The sequence below is a fragment of the Poromitra crassiceps genome, assembly GCF_964638095.1.
Source record: "Poromitra crassiceps genome assembly, chromosome: 2".
Classification (NCBI taxonomy): Eukaryota; Metazoa; Chordata; class Actinopteri; order Beryciformes; family Melamphaidae; genus Poromitra; species Poromitra crassiceps.
In genome coordinates, this window is record NC_139624.1 from 9,250,840 (window position 1) to 9,270,071 (window position 19,232).

At 42.0% G+C, this 19,232-nt stretch overlaps 2 protein-coding genes across 2 annotated transcripts in view; both read right to left on the reverse strand.

The window, feature by feature from the left end:
• The window catches only part of LOC310798275 (acetylcholine receptor subunit delta-like), a gene marked incomplete at both ends in the record, with an annotated part of 44,956 nt that extends 40,426 nt beyond the window's left edge, over positions 1–4,530 (reverse strand). Inside the window, 3 exons of the mRNA XM_083660778.1 lie at positions 3,711–3,856; positions 3,959–4,058; positions 4,502–4,530. Coding sequence (XP_083516904.1) covers positions 3,711–3,856; positions 3,959–4,058; positions 4,502–4,530 — 275 coding nt within the window. The remainder of the gene's footprint in view (positions 1–3,710; positions 3,857–3,958; positions 4,059–4,501) is intronic.
• A 2,803-nt stretch (positions 4,531–7,333) lies between these two features.
• The window catches only part of cip2a (cellular inhibitor of PP2A), a 95,772-nt gene continuing 83,873 nt past the window's right edge, over positions 7,334–19,232 (reverse strand). Inside the window, 4 exon segments of the mRNA XM_083653921.1 lie at positions 7,334–8,062; positions 11,862–12,001; positions 15,656–15,738; positions 17,826–17,939. Coding sequence (XP_083510047.1) covers positions 7,916–8,062; positions 11,862–12,001; positions 15,656–15,738; positions 17,826–17,939 — 484 coding nt within the window. The 3' untranslated portion in view covers positions 7,334–7,915.

Sequence of the window (19,232 nt, forward strand, 5' to 3'; positions counted from 1 at the left end):
CACACACACAATCTGCTTTAAAACACCTCCAGTCCAAATAGACACACACACAATCTCCCTTTAAAACACCTCCAGTCCAAATAGACACACACACAATCTCCCTTTAAAACACCTCCAGTCCAAATAGACACACACACAATCTGCCTGTAAAACACCTCCAGTCCAAATAGACACACACACAATCTGCTTTAAAACACCTCCAGTCCAAATAGACACACACACAATCTGCCTGTAAAACACCTCCAGTCCAAATAGACACTCACACAATCTGCCTGTAAAACACCTCCAGTCCAAATAGACACACACACAATCTCCCTGTAAAACACCTCCAGTCCAAATAGACACACACACAATCTGCTTTAAAACACCTCCAGTCCAAATAGACACACACACAATCTGCTTTAAAACACCTCCAGTCCAAATAGACACACACACAATCTGCCTGTAAAACACCTCCAGTCCAAATAGACACACACACAATCTCCCTGTAAAACACCTCCAGTCCAAATAGACACACACACAATCTCCCTGTAAAACACCTCCAGTCCAAATAGACACTCACACAATCTGCCTGTAAAACACCTCCAGTCCAAATAGACACACACACAATCTCCCTTTAAAACACCTCCAGTCCAAATAGACACACACACAATCTCCCTTTAAAACACCTCCAGTCCAAATAGACACACACACAATCTGCCTTTAAAACACCTCCAGTCCAAATAGACACACACACAATCTGCCTGTAAAACACCTCCAGTCCAAATAGACACACACACAATCTCCCTTTAAAACACCTCCAGTCCAAATAGACACACACACAATCTGCTTTAAAACACCTCCAGTCCAAATAGACACACACACAATCTGCCTGTAAAACACCTCCAGTCCAAATAGACACACACACAATCTGCCTTTAAAACACCTCCAGTCCAAATAGACACACACACAATCTGCCTGTAAAACACCTCCAGTCCAAATAGACACACACACAATCTGCCTGTAAAACACCTCCAGTCCAAATAGACACACACACAATCTGCTTTAAAACACCTCCAGTCCAAATAGACACACACACAATCTGCTTTAAAACACCTCCAGTCCAAATAGACACACACACAATCTCCCTTTAAAACACCTCCAGTCCAAATAGACACACACACAATCTGCTTTAAAACACCTCCAGTCCAAATAGACACACACACAATCTCCCTTTAAAACACCTCCAGTCCAAATAGACACACACACAATCTGCTTTAAAACACCTCCAGTCCAAATAGACACACACACAATCTGCCTGTAAAACACCTCCAGTCCAAATAGACACACACACAATCTGCTTTAAAACACCTCCAGTCCAAATAGACACACACACAATCTGCTTTAAAACACCTCCAGTCCAAATAGACACACACACAATCTCCCTTTAAAACACCTCCAGTCCAAATAGACACACACACAATCTGCTTTAAAACACCTCCAGTCCAAATAGACACACACACAATCTCCCTTTAAAACACCTCCAGTCCAAATAGACACTCACACAATCTGCCTGTAAAACACCTCCAGTCCAAATAGACACACACACAATCTCCCTTTAAAACACCTCCAGTCCAAATAGACACACACACACAATCTGCCTGTAAAACACCTCCAGTCCAAATAGACACACACACAATCTGCCTGTAAAACACCTCCAGTCCAAATAGACACTCACACAATCTGCCTGTAAAACACCTCCAGTCCAAATAGACACACACACAATCTGCTTTAAAACACCTCCAGTCCAAATAGACACACACACAATCTGCCTGTAAAACACCTCCAGTCCAAATAGACACTCACACAATCTGCCTGTAAAACACCTCCAGTCCAAATAGACACACACACAATCTCCCTTTAAAACACCTCCAGTCCAAATAGACACTCACACAATCTGCCTGTAAAACACCTCCAGTCCAAATAGACACACACACAATCTGCCTTTAAAACACCTCCAGTCCAAATAGACACACACACAATCTGCCTGTAAAACACCTCCAGTCCAAATAGACACACACACAATCTGCCTGTAAAACACCTCCAGTCCAAATAGACACTCACACAATCTGCCTGTAAAACACCTCCAGTCCAAATAGACACACACACAATCTCCCTTTAAAACACCTCCAGTCCAAATAGACACACACACAATCTCCCTTTAAAACACCTCCAGTCCAAATAGACACACACACAATCTGCCTTTAAAACACCTCCAGTCCAAATAGACACACACACAATCTGCCTGTAAAACACCTCCAGTCCAAATAGACACACACACAATCTCCCTTTAAAACACCTCCAGTCCAAATAGACACACACACAATCTGCTTTAAAACACCTCCAGTCCAAATAGACACACACACAATCTGCCTGTAAAACACCTCCAGTCCAAATAGACACACACACAATCTGCCTTTAAAACACCTCCAGTCCAAATAGACACACACACAATCTGCCTGTAAAACACCTCCAGTCCAAATAGACACACACACAATCTGCCTGTAAAACACCTCCAGTCCAAATAGACACACACACAATCTGCTTTAAAACACCTCCAGTCCAAATAGACACACACACAATCTGCTTTAAAACACCTCCAGTCCAAATAGACACACACACAATCTCCCTTTAAAACACCTCCAGTCCAAATAGACACACACACAATCTGCTTTAAAACACCTCCAGTCCAAATAGACACACACACAATCTGCCTGTAAAACACCTCCAGTCCAAATAGACACACACACAATCTGCTTTAAAACACCTCCAGTCCAAATAGACACACACACAATCTGCTTTAAAACACCTCCAGTCCAAATAGACACACACACAATCTCCCTTTAAAACACCTCCAGTCCAAATAGACACACACACAATCTCCCTTTAAAACACCTCCAGTCCAAATAGACACACACACAATCTGCTTTAAAACACCTCCAGTCCAAATAGACACACACACAATCTGCCTGTAAAACACCTCCAGTCCAAATAGACACTCACACAATCTGCCTGTAAAACACCTCCAGTCCAAATAGACACACACACAATCTGCCTGTAAAACACCTCCAGTCCAAATAGACACACACACAATCTGCCTTTAAAACACCTCCAGTCCAAATAGACACTCACACAATCTCCCTTTAAAACACCTCCAGTCCAAATACACACACACAATCTGCTTTAAAACACCTCCAGTCCAAATAGACACACACACAATCTGCTTTAAAACACCTCCAGTCCAAATAGACACACACACAATCTCCCTTTAAAACACCTCCAGTCCAAATAGACACACACACACACACACACACACACACACACACACACACACACACACACACGCACACACACGCACACACACACACACACACACACACACACACACACACACACAATCTGCCTTTAAAACACCTCCAGTCCCAAGTAAACATTCACTTTAAAACACCTCCAGTCCAAACAGACATTCATGACAATTCATATGATCAAAGTTGTGTGATCACTACTATTTTACCCACCTGATCACATGTTCGCATTTAATATATTTTCACAGATTCATGTTTCCATTCTAGCAACTTTCTGATTAAAGCGAATATCAACAGAATGAACTGAATCAGCTGGTATTCTGTCAGGTCAAAAAATAATACTCAAGATGGAACGGTGAGACTGACCAGAGGGAAGGAGTGCGAGCAGAAGCGTTCCCAGGCCCAGGAGGTGAAGCTTCATGGTAGTTCGGAGGTGAAATGGTCGCTTCCTGTCCGGAGTCCTTCCCCACACACGACCTTCTGCTGCGCGGCCGGCTGATGGACAGCAGCAGCTGCAGAAACACGGCAGAGAGAAAATAGAAACCAGACACTGCAGGCCGGTGACCCCCACTCACTACGGGACAGGACAGGGGGGCTGGGACAGAGTGTGGTACGGAGGACAGGACAGGGGGGCTGGGACAGAGTGTGGTACGGAGGACAGGACAGGGGGGCTGGGACAGAGTGTGGTACAGAGGACAGGACAGGACAGGGGCGCTGGGACAGAGTGTGGTACAGAGGACAGGACAGGACAGGGGGGCTGGGACAGAGTGTGGTACGGAGGTAAATCAAAGTGAAAAACATGAGAACGAGGAAAGATTTGGAACTTGTGTTTTGGAATGTGTAGCAAGGTTTTTTATAGTTAAAACTAAAACTATGTGTATGTGTGTGTGTGTGTGTGTGTGTGTGTGTCAGGGGGTGGGGTGGAGGGGATTTTAGCCTACATTTTAACTGGACTTTAGAAAAGGGAGGGGGAGAAAAAACTTGGCCTACATTAACCTAGACTTTAGGGAAAAAAATTACTGAAACGATAATGTGTACTTAACAAAACTAAAACTAAAAAATGTCTTTAGTTTTTTGGTCAAATTTGGTGAAATGTGTCATCACAACAAGCACGGGGAGGCATAGAGCTCGACAGTCATGTGACATTGTGAGGTCACCTTGGGTTCTGGTAGAATATTCTCCACATCCATTTTTCTCAATCACATTTAGACAAATCCTTATGTCAAATGTTTTAAGCCTGGAACAAAGCCAAGCGCCCTTCCAGAGAATTGTGAGAATAAAACATTAGATTCAGAGTTAAAATACATTGAAAAACAAAGGAAAGTGCTGGGTAGAAGAGTGTATACATTATTATATCGTAAGAGTGAAGAAACTACTCCTAAGCGACAGAGCGTTTCAGCCAATGGGAGGGGGTCAGCCCAATGTTCCCCTGAGCCCTACGGTAAATCAAGTTCTAAAGTAGGCTAAACAACATTGTCTTAATATTCATGGTACTATGATTCAAGATTGTGGACAGTGTAGTAGTTACAAAATGTTTAAAAATAAACAAGGATATCTTACAGATTTGTGGCTTCTACAGGAAGATATAGCATTGTTTCAGCGCTGTCAGACCCGTGCTTCTACAGGAAGATATAGCATTGTTTCAGCGCTGTCAGACCCGTGCTTCTACAGGAAGATATAGCATTGTTTCAGCGCTGTCAGACCCGTGCTTCTACAGCATCGTTTCAGCGCTGTCAGGCCCGTGCTTCTACAGCATCGTTTCAGCGCTGTCAGGCCCGTGCTAAATTGGCTGGTTATGACATTATGGCTAATAATCAAAATCTCAATGGAGAACATGGACGGGGAAATATTCTTCCGGAACTGTGATGTGTGACTGTTGAGCTCTATTGGTGCATATGTTTATTTGGGAAGTCTCTACACGACTGAGTCACATAGTGTTGTTTGTATTGTAATACCTATTCTGAACTTCTTCAATCTTGGCCGACAAATCCACCCCAAAATAACAAAATACTGAAACTAATAAAAACTCAACTCAAAAAAAAAGTAACAATAAAACCTAGACTGAAGGAGCAAACCCACTCTGAAACAGAAACTATTTTTTTTTTGAAAAATAAATAAATAAATAAATAAAAACGATTATTTGTAGTGAGAGAAAATGAGTACAAACCTGTTTTAACTGAAAAACAGGAGGGGGTTTATAAAAATATGACAATAAAACTATAAGTCTACCATAGGAACATTAAGTAAAACTTAAGACTACAGTCCGCTAGTTATGGTGTACTAATAAAAAATTACAGATACAATGCTTTAGTTACATGGCAATAAGTAATAATAACAATAAGTACAGTAATTAAGGGGTGAGAATTTTACCGGTTGTAGTTTCCCCGGGCGCTCCACTGCAGCTGCCCACCGCTCCTGGCCTCACCATGGACGACGAGCCAGGATGGGTCAAACGCAGAAGACAAATTTCATTTCTGCATTGATGTGGGTCTGTGACTTATAAAGACGGGGGTCTGTCCATCCACTATGTTAGTTATGGTGTAATAACCTGTGTCTTCCATCCTCACAATCTAAAGCATTACCAAATATTATGGTCCAATAAGATCACTACAACACATTGAGTAAAACACACACACTTAAAATTCCTATAATAATAATAATAATATATCAGTGGGGGTTTTTCCTAACTACTGAAACGTGATCTCTAACATAACTGTTCATATTTTGCTGAAACTTGGAGGGATCATACAGTGTGACCACGTGTTTTAAAATACACTAATTGACCTGATATTTCAAAAGGTCAATATTTAACATTTTGAAGGGCCCTAAAGCCAAATTTCCAAAATTGACAAAATTCGAAACATGATTTTGATTAAATGTGGAGGGATGGTGCCTCTTTTTCTTTTTTACTTAGAAAAACATTTGTTTCAATGGAGTTATTTAATCATGGCTCAGCTGTAAAATTCCACAACTTTTCATGGAAAAAGTCTGGTTCCCAAACTGGGGTCTGGGGACCTCCAGGGTTCCAAGATGGTTTGATATTTCATTCCCTGGAAGTTATTTTTGCTCAGATGTTCCCTATAACCACTGCTATATGTCCACCTATGAGAAAGTAATGTAATTATACTGTAGTAAATCCTTAATCCTGACTAGAAAATCTGATGAAATGGGGGTCCGTGATCTAATGTGGATTTATTCAGAGGTTCTTGACAAAAAATAAATGTAAAAATAAATCAAAAGTTTGGGAGCTCCTTCCTTACAGCACCATGAAGGAAAATATCAGACACTTTTTTTTTTTTTTTTACACCGGTGTCCAGGTTGTGTGGTGAAGCTTGTGTTTGCATCCCTCAATTATTGATTATCCTTATTAGTTTGTTTCTTTATCGATACTTTTTAAAAATATATTATTTAAAAAAAGAATTCCGAATACGATTAGAATGAATTTTATTACTTTATATATATGTATATATATATATGTATATATATATATATGTGTATATATATATATATATATATATATATATATATATATATATATATATATATATATATATATATATATACATATATATATATATATATATATATATACCTGACATCACAAAACTGAGTAGGGTTGCCACCTTCAATGTGGAAAAATAAGGGACACCTTGGGGCCACAAATCTGGGGGAATGCCAAATGTCAATTATGTATGTATTTGTTTTCTTCGTTTCCTGTGTCTGAGCCTGTTTGTCTTGTTCGTTTATTGTTCTATAAAAAACTGAAGAAAAAGAGACTGAAATCAATCTGTAGACTGAGCTCTGCCACCCAGGCAGGCAGACGGAGAGAGACACACACACACACACACACACACACACACACACACACACAGTTATTGCTCGACTCAATACCAACACAGATTGATCATTTATTACCAAGCAACAATAAGATAAAGACAGACACATAGAAAGACATGTACATACATGACAGTACTATAGCTTAAAGTTCTCATCTCAAAGATGTCAGTTTGGTTCTCTTCGCGACACCTATGGTGATGAGCGATGATCGCAGGTGAGATCCAAACAGTGGTGCATCATCTGTGTCACCACAGAGTGAGTGTATTGTGTTAGCTCCGCCCACCCTGTGTCACCACAGAGTGAGTGTATTGTGTTAGCTCCGCCCACCCTGTGTCACCACAGAGTGAGTGTATTGTGTTAGCTCCGCCCACCCTGTGTCACCACAGAGTGAGTGTATTGTGTTAGCTCCGCCCACCCTGTGTCACCACAGAGCACAGACACCAGTTCAGAAATGCTGCAATACTGAAAATGCAAAAGGCTTCCATCAATGGGCCATAGGCTCAATCACCATTGTGTTAACTTAGTTGGCGGGAGATAGTGACTTAACAGACATTTATTTACATGAAAATCTGATCACTTTAACATTAAAACAAAGGTTTAATTAATTGGCAAACATATTAATTAAAATTTAAAATTCTACACTGTAGTCCATTAGGTATATTTAACTACGGTAAAAGAGAGAGAAAAAACAACAACATTTTTTCCATCTCCACTCATCTGCTGAGCTGCGTCCCTCAGAGCGACAGGTTGACGTCGCTCTTCCCCTTGCCGCTGCTCAGGCTGTGGATCATGGCGATCATGGCCGAGTGTTTGTTCAGCTCCTCCTCCTTCTGCCGCAGCTTGGTCTCCACCTGGCCCTTCTGCAGCTCCAGAGACGACGCCTGCACACATGGGACAGAGCGCTCAGAGACACAACACATGCAGAGACGAGCGCTCAGAGACACACCACATGCAGAGACGAGCGCTCAGAGACGCACCACATGCAGAGACGTACACAAGCGTACGCTAGAAAAGAGCTGGCAATATTTCTATTGATATAATGCCTAGTTCCTCATTGCGCGGCTCACGAGACGCTGGCGGCTCTCGAAGCTTTAGTTGGCGGCTCTAAGAAATTGCAAAAATATATATATATATATATATTCCCCCCCCCCCCTGCTCTCCCCAAAATTTCAATAAACCTTTATGGCATATTATTACAATACAACAATACTGATGTTGACAGTAATAGAAGGTGCCAAATCATTCAAAACAATAAGCATTTTGCTTTTCGGAGTATTGTGCCAGCGTGCAGCGATGTTCCAAAACGTGTCAACGTGTGTCGTTGCCTGGGAAACGCACATCCCATAATACAACTGTTCGCATTGCATCCCATAACAGTATGATGATACTTGGGATGCCATTGTGAACATAGATGTGAACAGGTTAGCTAAAACTTTAGCGTCGCCAGCGACGGCCCCCACCGTTGCGGTCGGGGTATGTTTCGAAATCCCTCCAGGCCTGAAAGATTTTCTAGGGGAAACTGGGATATATGTGTGTGTGTGTGTGTGTGTGTGTGTGTGTGTGTGTGTGTGTGTGTGTGTGTGTGTGTGTGTGTGTGTGTGTGTGTGTGTGTGTGTGTGTGTGTGTGTAAAACAATAAAACACAAAAAAATGGTAGGCAGATGTGCTTGGTTGGGGTGGCTTTTGGTGTTTTGCAGTAAAAGTGGCTCTCCTATTGACTTTGTCCTGCCAGTGCGGCTCTCATAGAAGAAATAGTGAGGATCACTGATATAATGCATGCCGACAGTGGATGGGTAATAAGAGCATCCTTCTATCTGGACATTTTTCTTAAAGTGGGTCTACAACATAAAAGTGGGATGCAAACTCATGTATGGTGAAAAAAGAAAGAGATGCGCGGGAGGATGTGTGACGCGCCGCGGAGCAGGCGGCACACTGCACCACCACCAACAGTTATTTTACTATTTCTCTATCCAGCTCATTTGTGAATGCCCCGCTGTAAAATAATTATGGGTACAACGTCCGGTCTAACGTGACTTGATTGTTGCAGCTTGCGCATTTCCTCGTTAAAACTATGATGCTGGGAGGGGAGGGGGGGGGGGGGGCGTGTTGCTGTCATAATAAATAAGACTCGTTTGACGACTTATTTGAGGGAATGTAATAATTGTATCTATCACATCCGCTATTTCTGTTGCTCTTTGAACAACTCTGGATATTTATGGATGAGATTTTTGCCAAGCTGGACCTGATTTGCTCCGTTCGCCTGCAGCTTTGAAACATCGTTTACAGACGGGTGTCAGCAACGTAACGGGAGGGAGGGGGGGGAGCACCATGTAAGGCATCATGGCATCTAGAAATAAGGTGGATAAAACTTGTCCATTGACAAGAACAACAAAAGCAATTGACACATTTCTGTGCTGAATGAGTGAATATGCAACAAACAGCAGCATTATTCATCTATAAAGGAGAACTGTGGAACAGCAGGGGTCACCTGGTACAAAAACAATATGGTAGCTCAGTGGGCATAGTTTTTTTTACTATTCTCCTAAACCCATGGATTAGTAAACCATGTGCACAGATTTGTAATTTATACTGGTAACATCAGTGGGACTTTTAGGCCTCTATACAGTGAGCCAGAGCCATTACACACAGCTTGGCTACATACTGTGAACTCTAATAGCCATTAGGCACCTGAGCATATGAGTGAACCATAGCCACTGATTAATCACAAAATCACATCAGTAAGTTTAATTTATGATCCAATGTGTTTTAGTGACAATATGAATTCACCTGTTACTCCCTATACATCCTGCTTGTATAAAATGCATCACATGTTACCTGCTGCTCTGTGGGCTGCTCTAGTGTCCCTGTTTGATGCTATCAAAAAGTGTCTGCCAAAAAATGGTTGCTGTGAAATAAATTGCAGCTTTTTAAACTTGTAAAAAGGAGGATTATAACCGTTATAATCCAGGGCTCAGAGCAGGTAGAAAATGCAGTTAAAAAGCTAATTTCGAAATATTTTCTTTATTTTATATAAAAACCCATCTGTAAATAATGTTAATTATAGTCTAGTTTCCAAATCCAGGCCTAAACAAGGATATTAGACATACCAAACACATAAACATATCAGAAACAATACTTTCCTATAATCATGTAGCCTAAATGTATTAAAGGTTAATGCCTGATTACGCTACAACTGTAAACAACAACAACATGGCTTTGCTGTTACCACGGACATAAAGTGATGCGCTGCACGTTATGATTGTAACCAGATAACGTTAGGATGTAACATTATATAACCTGCGCGATTACAGGCAATCACTTGTTTTGGCAGATGCAACATGGGAGTGCACTATGTGCAACAGACGCTGTGTCTGGGTCAGCCAGAGAGCCTACCTCGTGTGGAAAGACAACTTTCTCCATGTGACAGTGTAGAGCAAACAAGTTAATTTGTCGGCGTTGCACCAACTGTCAAACAGTTTGCCGTTTCCACCGGTATTCAGTCCACGCATATCACCGCTTGTTTGTCCCTCTGGTCTGTCCTCTCGTTTTAACGTTAGCGCGCGGTAGTTAGATCCCACAAGAGTTGAAATTCACTTGGCAAGACCCGCCCCTGTTGTCTTCTGACTGGCTAGTCCTGCTAACCAATGATATAATCCTCAAATCGCCGGTCACCTATCCGCCCCCCCCCCCCCCCGGACAAAATATCCTGGGATCTGGACCAATCACCAATCAGAGAAATGACCCAAATTGAGATGACAAAAGCCGAATAGCGCCGAGTTTGCATCCCTGATAAAAACTAGAATGAACTTTTTCAAATCCCCAAACTATTCATGACATGCAAATTATCAAATTAATTTTTAATACTTTTCCAGACCTGTGTAGGAACCCTGCTTATTTTATTTTTTTAGTTGCCTTTATTATTTATATATAGGACAGTAGGCAGACAGGAAAGGTGGGGAGAGAGAGAGGGGATGACATGCGCCAAAGGACCTCGGGTCGGTATCGAACCCAAGTCAGCCGCGCAAAGGACTGAGCCTCCGTGGTACGCGTGCTACCAGGTGAGCCACCAGGACAACCGTGCTTTTAAGTACGCAGTGTGAACCTAAACCTGCTTTTAAGTATGCAGTGTGAACCTAAACCTGCTTTTAAGTACGCAGTGTGAACCTAAACCTGCTTTTAAGTACGCAGTGTGAACCTAAACCTGCTTTTAAGTACGCAGTGTGAACCTAAACCTGCTTTTAAGTACGCAGTGTGAACCTAAACCTGCTTTTAAGTACGCAGTGTGAACCTAAACCTGCTTTTAAGTATGCAGTGTGAACCTAAACCTGCTTTTTAAGTATGCAGTGTGAACCTAAACCTGCTTTTAAGTACGCAGTGTGAACCTAAACCTGCTTTTAAGTACGCAGTGTGAACCTAAACCTGCTTTTAAGTACGCAGTGTGAACCTAAACCTGCTTTTAAGTACGCAGTGTGAACCTAAACCTGCTTTTAAGTACGCAGTGTGAACCTACACCTGCTTTTAAGTACGCAGTGTGAACCTAAACCTGCTTTTAAGTACGCAGTGTGAACCTAAACCAAATCAAAAGTGGTTTGCTGCAACACTTGATGCTTCTAGTGTGTGTTGTCATTGAAGTCGACTGCCGTGTTTGAAACATCGGAGCCTGATGTCTCTCTCTCAGTACCCGGATGCTGGCGTCCTTCCTGGCCTGCTCCGTCTTGCTGAGCTCCTTCCTCAGGACCTCCAGTGTCTCCTCCAGCTTCCTCCTCTCTCCAGCCTGCTCCTCGCCGCGCTCCTGCTCCGCTCGCAGCTCCCCACGCAGACCTGACACACACACAGAGCAGTGCAGGGGATTCATTACACCGTGTGTGAGGACGGACCGGACAGGACAGGACAGATTGAGACACAGTCAACAAGATAGAGATACTACCTACAGGCAGGCCCGTAGCCAGGGTTTGGGAAATACCGAGGTCATTTTAGCGCGGTGTGGGGGCCTAGGGGGCGCTGTGCCCCAGATAGACAATTTTTTCCATTTGAAAGTAAAATGCTTCAATCTGGTGCACTTTGAGAGCAAAATTAAGAGGCTAGATCTATAAAGAACTACAGACATCATGTTAGATTAATATCCTCTTTACTGTGCTGTTGCTTTAAAATGATACAAAAAATAAATGTCTCCCCATATAATATAATTTATATTCTGCATACAGGTCACATGGCAGAATACTGCTCAATTAAATATAATGGCCCATCTACACAAACATCACTTTACAGGGGAGTTACCGTAAATTCCGGACTATAAGCCGCACCGGTGTATAAGCCGCACCTGCAAAGTTGACTATTTTTTTCTTATATAAGCCGCACCGGACTATAAGCCGCGGGTGTTTTAATGGTATTTTTTTTTTTTTTTTTTTGTGTTTTAATGTTTAATTACCATATGTAAGGGTTCATGCACAGAGGGGATTGAGATGGCTGTTTGAGGAAGCTCCCATTTATTAACATTTCAACAAAACAACATAACACAACACCACCTGTGTTGTTTTTTACAGTGCACACAGTGTCATACAGTGTCATACAGTGTGGTGAAAAGAGGGCAAGAGAGGAAATTAAAACTTATTATAGTTATATAGGATTTATAGTTAGAAAGAGTGCTAAAAAAGAGAGATTTTTTTTTTTTTTTGGAAAAAATCCATAGATAAGCCGCACCGTTATATAAGCCGCAGGGGCCAAAAAAGGCCAAAAAACGGGAAAAAAGGTGCGGCTTATAGTCCGGAATTTACGGTACTTACCCATTCACTTCAATAGAACTGTCCCCAAAGTCTAGCCCCAATCTAGCCTCAATGCAAAATCTGAATGTTGTGAGTTATTTCTCTTCCTTCTATAGCACACAGAGAGGAAGCAAATTGTTGCATTTCCGATCAACTGTCGCATTAAAACATCAATGACAGATGAATAGATCTGAGGACCGGGGCTATTTTTCTAAAAAAAAAAAAAAAAAAAAAAAAAAAAAAGTTTTTGTTTTTTTGTGTGTGTGTGGAAAATACCGAGGTCATGACCTCGGTGTCCTCAATGGTAGCTACGGGCCTGCCTACAGTTGAGGTTTGAAGTTTTCATACTTCAAACTATTTCACCCACTCTGCAGATTTCACATTAAAAAAACTAGTCACACCACGCCTGTCATACCTCTGCGCCCTCCAGGGGGGCCCAACCCCACGCTTTGAGAAACACTGGGTTAGCGTTACCCTAAACCAGGGATGGGCAACTTTGATGATAGAGAGGAGCCACACAAAAAATATCCTCGGTACCAGAGGGCCAGATTGTGGCCGTGCACTTCCACCAGTAGCCTACTGTAACACCGTCACTCCCAATTATAGCTACCGTAAATTCCGGACTATAAGGCGCACCGGTGTATAAGCCGCACCTGCAAAGTTGACTGTTTTTTACATATATAAGCCGCACCGGACTATAAGCCGCGGGTGTTTTAATGGTATTTTTTTTATTGTGTTTTAATGTTTAATTACCATATGTAAGGGTTCATGCACAGAGGGGATTGTCGGGAAAGAGATGGCTGTTTGAGGAAGCTCCCATTTATTAACATTTCAACAAAACAACATAACACAACACCACCTGTGTTGTTTTTTACAGTGCACACAGTGTCCGCGGTGTGGTGAAAAGAGGGCAAGAGAGGAAATTAAAACAGAAGTGGATTTATAGTTAGAAAGAGTGCTAAAAAAGAGAGATTTTTTTTTTTTTTTTTTTTTTAAATCCATAGATAAGCTGCACCGTTATATAAGCCGCAGGGGCCAAAAAAGGCCAAAAAACGGGAAAAAAGGTGTGGCTTATAGTCCGGAATTTACGGTACTAATTTGATGAAAAGGACTGGTAATCAAAGTTTATTATGTCAACATTTATATTTTTCATATTCAAATTTAGTCATTCTTCCATTCAGATGACACCAAAACTCTGCTCTAGCTTTAAAACAGTCCGCTACAGCAATTTGATTGGGTACACAACCCAAATACGTCAAATACGATATTAATCAGATTAGTAATGTTGCATGTGCAATGTGCATACTGGATATAGTTTGTTAATAGTGTTAGCTCAAATGCTAACCTTAAACAGTATGTGGATGGACAATGCTAACACAATTAGCGCCATGTTCTGGGATGTACAGTAAAATAAAAACACAGATTTGGGTGGTCTAACGGTTAGACTCTAACCTAACCTAACCAAAACGTCCGCCTTGTAAAAAAAATAATAAGAAAGAAAGAAATTGACCCAGGGGCCATACTGAGTGAGGTCGGGGGCCGCCAGTTGCCCACCCCTGCCCTAAACCATAACCCTTCCACTGGTACACCTCCCCCTGCCCTAAACCATAACCCTTCCACTGGTACACCTCCAAATTAATCAAATGTCATCAACGATCAGAAGCTTCTAAAGGAATGAGAAGCTTTTTAAAGGCACACAGTATGCACACTTCTGACCCACTGGAATAGTGACATGGTTACAAGTGAAATGAGCTGTCCATAAACACTTGTTAGTATAAAAGCATGTGTCTTGCACAAAGTAGATGTCCTAACCCACTTACCAAACTACACTGTTTTTAACATGACATCTGTGGAGTGCTTAAAAAAACTACATTCACCAGAAAAAAGGAAATGGTCAAGAAATGATGACTATTGGGCAAGTTGTTTTTCTCACTGATTTCATAAATATACATCCATGAGAAAAAGTGGAAAGGCTCTTTCAAGACTGGATTCATTTTTGGCTAGTCGTTGTTGTTGTCCTTTAGTATCAGCTAATGTCAGCCATACTTCTGAAAACAAAGACACGCACGTGTCAATATTCTAATGCATGGGAAGAAGGGCAGTGAGTACGAGATGTATGGGTTGTGGTGAACAGATACAGTACAGATTAGCTTTATTGGGGGGGGGGAATCGGTTTCTGCTTCAAACAAATCTGAAAATATTTTTGCAGTATTGAGGAAATGTTTGCGAGACACACACAAAGATAAACCAACACATCAATCAAACCCAACATTTTGAACATAGAGACACTGTGTAACGCGTCATCATTCAGAAACCACGCCCAAGACGGGGGAAAACAGAAAGCCCCCCTCCAATCCTGGCATTCTCCTATGTCACGTGCATGGTTGCGTGTTGCACAAAAGATTGTATATACGGAAGATGAACACTCCAGCTTACTTCCTTGACAGCTAGATCCACATTTTTCTTCTCGCCAATTCTCAATTGGCTTCCTTGTTTTGCTCAGGAGTACAAAAAAACTTTAACTGGCGATTTTTTACATTTGTTGTCCGCGCAGCCCACCACACAACAGCTTTTAGCTATGTTTAATTCAAGGAAAATGACACTGGTGTGTGGAAATGAACGGAGCCTTTCCCCCGTGATGGGCGTGGCCTATTACATGCAGTGTCTCTATAGCTCTGTCTGAAGCAAATTGACGAGCCGACGTCAGACTGACCTGTGATGTCACCCTCTCTCTGCTGTAGCTCCGCATGGAGGGATCTGATCTTCCCCTCCTTCTCCTCCAACACGGACAGCGTCCTGAGAGAGACACAGAGAGAGAGAGAGACAGACACACACACACACACACACACACACACACACACACACACACACACACACACACAGACGAGAGAGAGAGATACAGACAGATAAGTGAGGTCAAAAGGAAACTAAAGCCTCTTCTAAACATGAACTGTGCATCATAACTGTAGGATCAGGACCGGCTATGACTCAATAAACCACTTCATCACTTTCTAAACATGGGCAGAAGCTCCGGCATGGTTTGGGGCACAGTGCTGCTTGGGACGCATCGTTATTGAAACACAAACAACATGCACGCTCCTATCAGCATCTGCGGACACAAATATGAGCCAATATTTCCTCGACGTTGACTTGATGAGAAAACTATGCATCTTAAAACGTGTTGGCATGGGGAATAGGCTAAACTCAGTGACGGAGAGAGGAGTGCAATGTGACTGCCCGGCTCTCTCTCTCTCTCTCCCCCGAACACGGGCAGAAAGAAAATCTTCAGATATTCACTTAGACATGTCACACATGTCACACACATGTCAATAATTTTAAAAGCTCAGAACGAAAATGTGTTTCTGGTGAACGAATTTCGATTCCACTTTTAGGGTAGGCTTAATTGGTTGCTCACCAATTTGGCTCTCTTCCAAATAATCCAGCCATGTAACTACGTTTATTCATGAAATTATTAAACAGCACCGGGGACATTTATGGTCGAAATGTGCTCGCTTAGCACATCATCCCCGCCTTCCCCCTCCACGCCTCCGGAGCATCTGCTGCAACCTTGCTAAATAAGAGCCGCAGGGGGAGCTGAGACTAGAGCTGAGACTAGAGTTTAGACTAGAGCTGAGACTAGAGCTGAGACTAGAGCTGAGACTAGAGTTTAGACTAGAGCTGAGACTAGAGCTGAGACTAGAGTTTAGACTAGAGCTGAGACTAGAGCTTAGACTAGAGTTTAGACTAGAGTTTAGACTAGAGCTGAGACTAGAGCTTAGACTAGAGTTTAGACTAGAGCTGAGACTAGAGCTTAGACTAGAGTTTAGACTAGAGCTTAGACTAGAGCTGAGACTAGAGCTTAGACTAGAGCTGAGACTAGAGTTTAGACTAGAGCTTAGACTAGAGCTGAGACTAGAGCTGAGACTAGAGCTGAGACTAGGGTTTAGACTAGAGCTGAGACTAGAGCTTAGACTAGAGTTTAGACTAGAGCTGAGACTAGAGCTTAGATTAGAGCTGAGACTAGAGCTTAGACTAGAGCTTAGACTAGAGCTGAGACTAGAGCTGAGACTAGAGTTTAGACTAGAGCTGAGACTAGAGTTTAGACTAGAGCTGAGACTAGAGTTTAGACTAGAGCTGAGACTAGAGCTTAGACTAGAGCTGAGACTCGAGTTTAGACTAGAGCTGAGACTAGAGCTTAGACTAGAGCTGAGACTAGAGATTAGACTAGAGCTGAGACTAGAGTTTAGACTAGAGCTGAGACTAGAGATTAGACTAGGGCGTAGGTGGTTTATCCTCCGCAGTGACAGGAGTGCGCTCAAAACAGAGAGTTGGTTCTAAACATGAAGCACATTTGAATAAGGTGCGGTTATGAGTAGGAGTTCAGTGCATGTTTAGAAACAGCTTAAGTAGGCTCATTCTACAAGTTCCTCATTCAGGCTTTCATCCTGTGTGTGTGTGTGTGTGTGTGCGTGTGTGAGTTTGTGTGTGTGTGTGCGTGTGTGCGTGCGTGCACGTGTGTGAGCTCTAACGATTAATCAATTAGTTGTCAACTATTAAATTAATCGACAAAACTATTTTGATAATCGATTTATCGGTTTGAGTGATTTTTTAAAGAAAAAAAGAATCAAAATTATCTGATTCCAGCTTCTTAAATGTCAAAATTATCTTGTTTCTTTACTCCTCTGACAGTAAACTGAATAATTATCTTTGTTTTGTTGACAACACAAGACATTTGAGGACATCATCTTGGGCTTTGTGAAACACTGATCAACATTTTGGGACATTTTATAGACGGAACAACAAATCACTTAATCGAGAGAGAAAAAGAAATGTAGGGATGAATGGACAATGAAAAGACTGGTTAGTTGCAGCAGTCGTCTCACTTGTCGTGCTGAAGCCGCAGGGCGTCCTGGCTCTTCCTCAGACTGTCGCTCTGTTTGGTGAGGGCGATGTGAGCTGCCTGCAGCTCCTTCAGCAGACGCTCGCTCTCGTTGAACCTGCACAGGAAAACAAACAGTCACACACACATGAGAACACACCTGAGAACACCTGACACCTCAGGGTGCCCTCACACACACACACTTCACTTTCTTTGGCCTAGACCAGTAGCCTGTACTACGAAGCTAGTTTAATGCCTTATCCGAGTAAGTTTGAGTTTAAACCTGGTTTAGCCGTACTACAAAGCAAGTTAACTTTCAATCACCATGGCAACTGACGCTGCAAAGCTAACCTGGTCGCGACCAGGTTAGCTTCAGAGGATAAGATCAAAATCCATGACAGACCCATATAATCGGCTCTCTGGAGTCACTCACCGTTCATATAAGATCGCCATATGAAAAATAGATTGCAGTCAACTGAGAATATAACAAGAAAAACATTTGTGGCTCTGTAGGCTACATAATTAAATTAAGCCTACTTACCACTTTATGTCTTAACAGCTCAACGATGCGTGGAGAAATATGATCACTATTAATCACGCAGCGCATATCATACACGGAGCCTCAAATGGAGTGAGGGTAATATTCTCCTACATGCCAGAAAAGCCTATAGCCTACATATAATATAGATATGGGATAAATATGGGATAGCCCCAATAGGCTACTAAATATGCAGGCAATTCTTGCATGTTTCAGCTGGAACTGTGTCCTGTAGGCTGTATGCCAATATATGAGCAAAAATAGGCTAGTTTTTATCAATGAAAACTATGCCCGCATCGTCTCAATTCAGTTCAGCAGTTTTCTCTTTTATATTAGGCATCAGCATTATCATTATTTTATATATTAATTATTCGATCAGTGCAACCACACACATAATGAGTGATAGAGATCATTATTCATTGAGCATGCGTTTCTAAATCTATGGTCTAAATAGGTTTACAGATTGTGGAAATTTATAGGCTGAGATTACACATTTAGGGGACAGAAATCGCTGATCAAAGTAAATCAAATGACTGATGTGAATACAAGCGGCAGCTTTAGCAGTCCTTCAGCAGATTATTTTCAACGCGGATTTTCATTCTGACATAGGTTACATTAAATATCCGCTAAAACTCTGATCACGCACTGCGCTTTCATTGAATGAGGAAATGGGTGTAGAAATGGGTGTGGGCGTGGATCAACTCAGCTGTTCATAATGTGATTGGCTAGCGCACCTCTTTCGCGTGGACGCGCGCCTGTGCACGAGCGAAAAACGTGCGCGTGCACAGGCAGATCCCAGATAAAGCCAGCTTCAGTTATCGAGTAGAAAACCAGCGTCGTAGTATCGGTTAACTAGATAGCTTTGATCCTGTT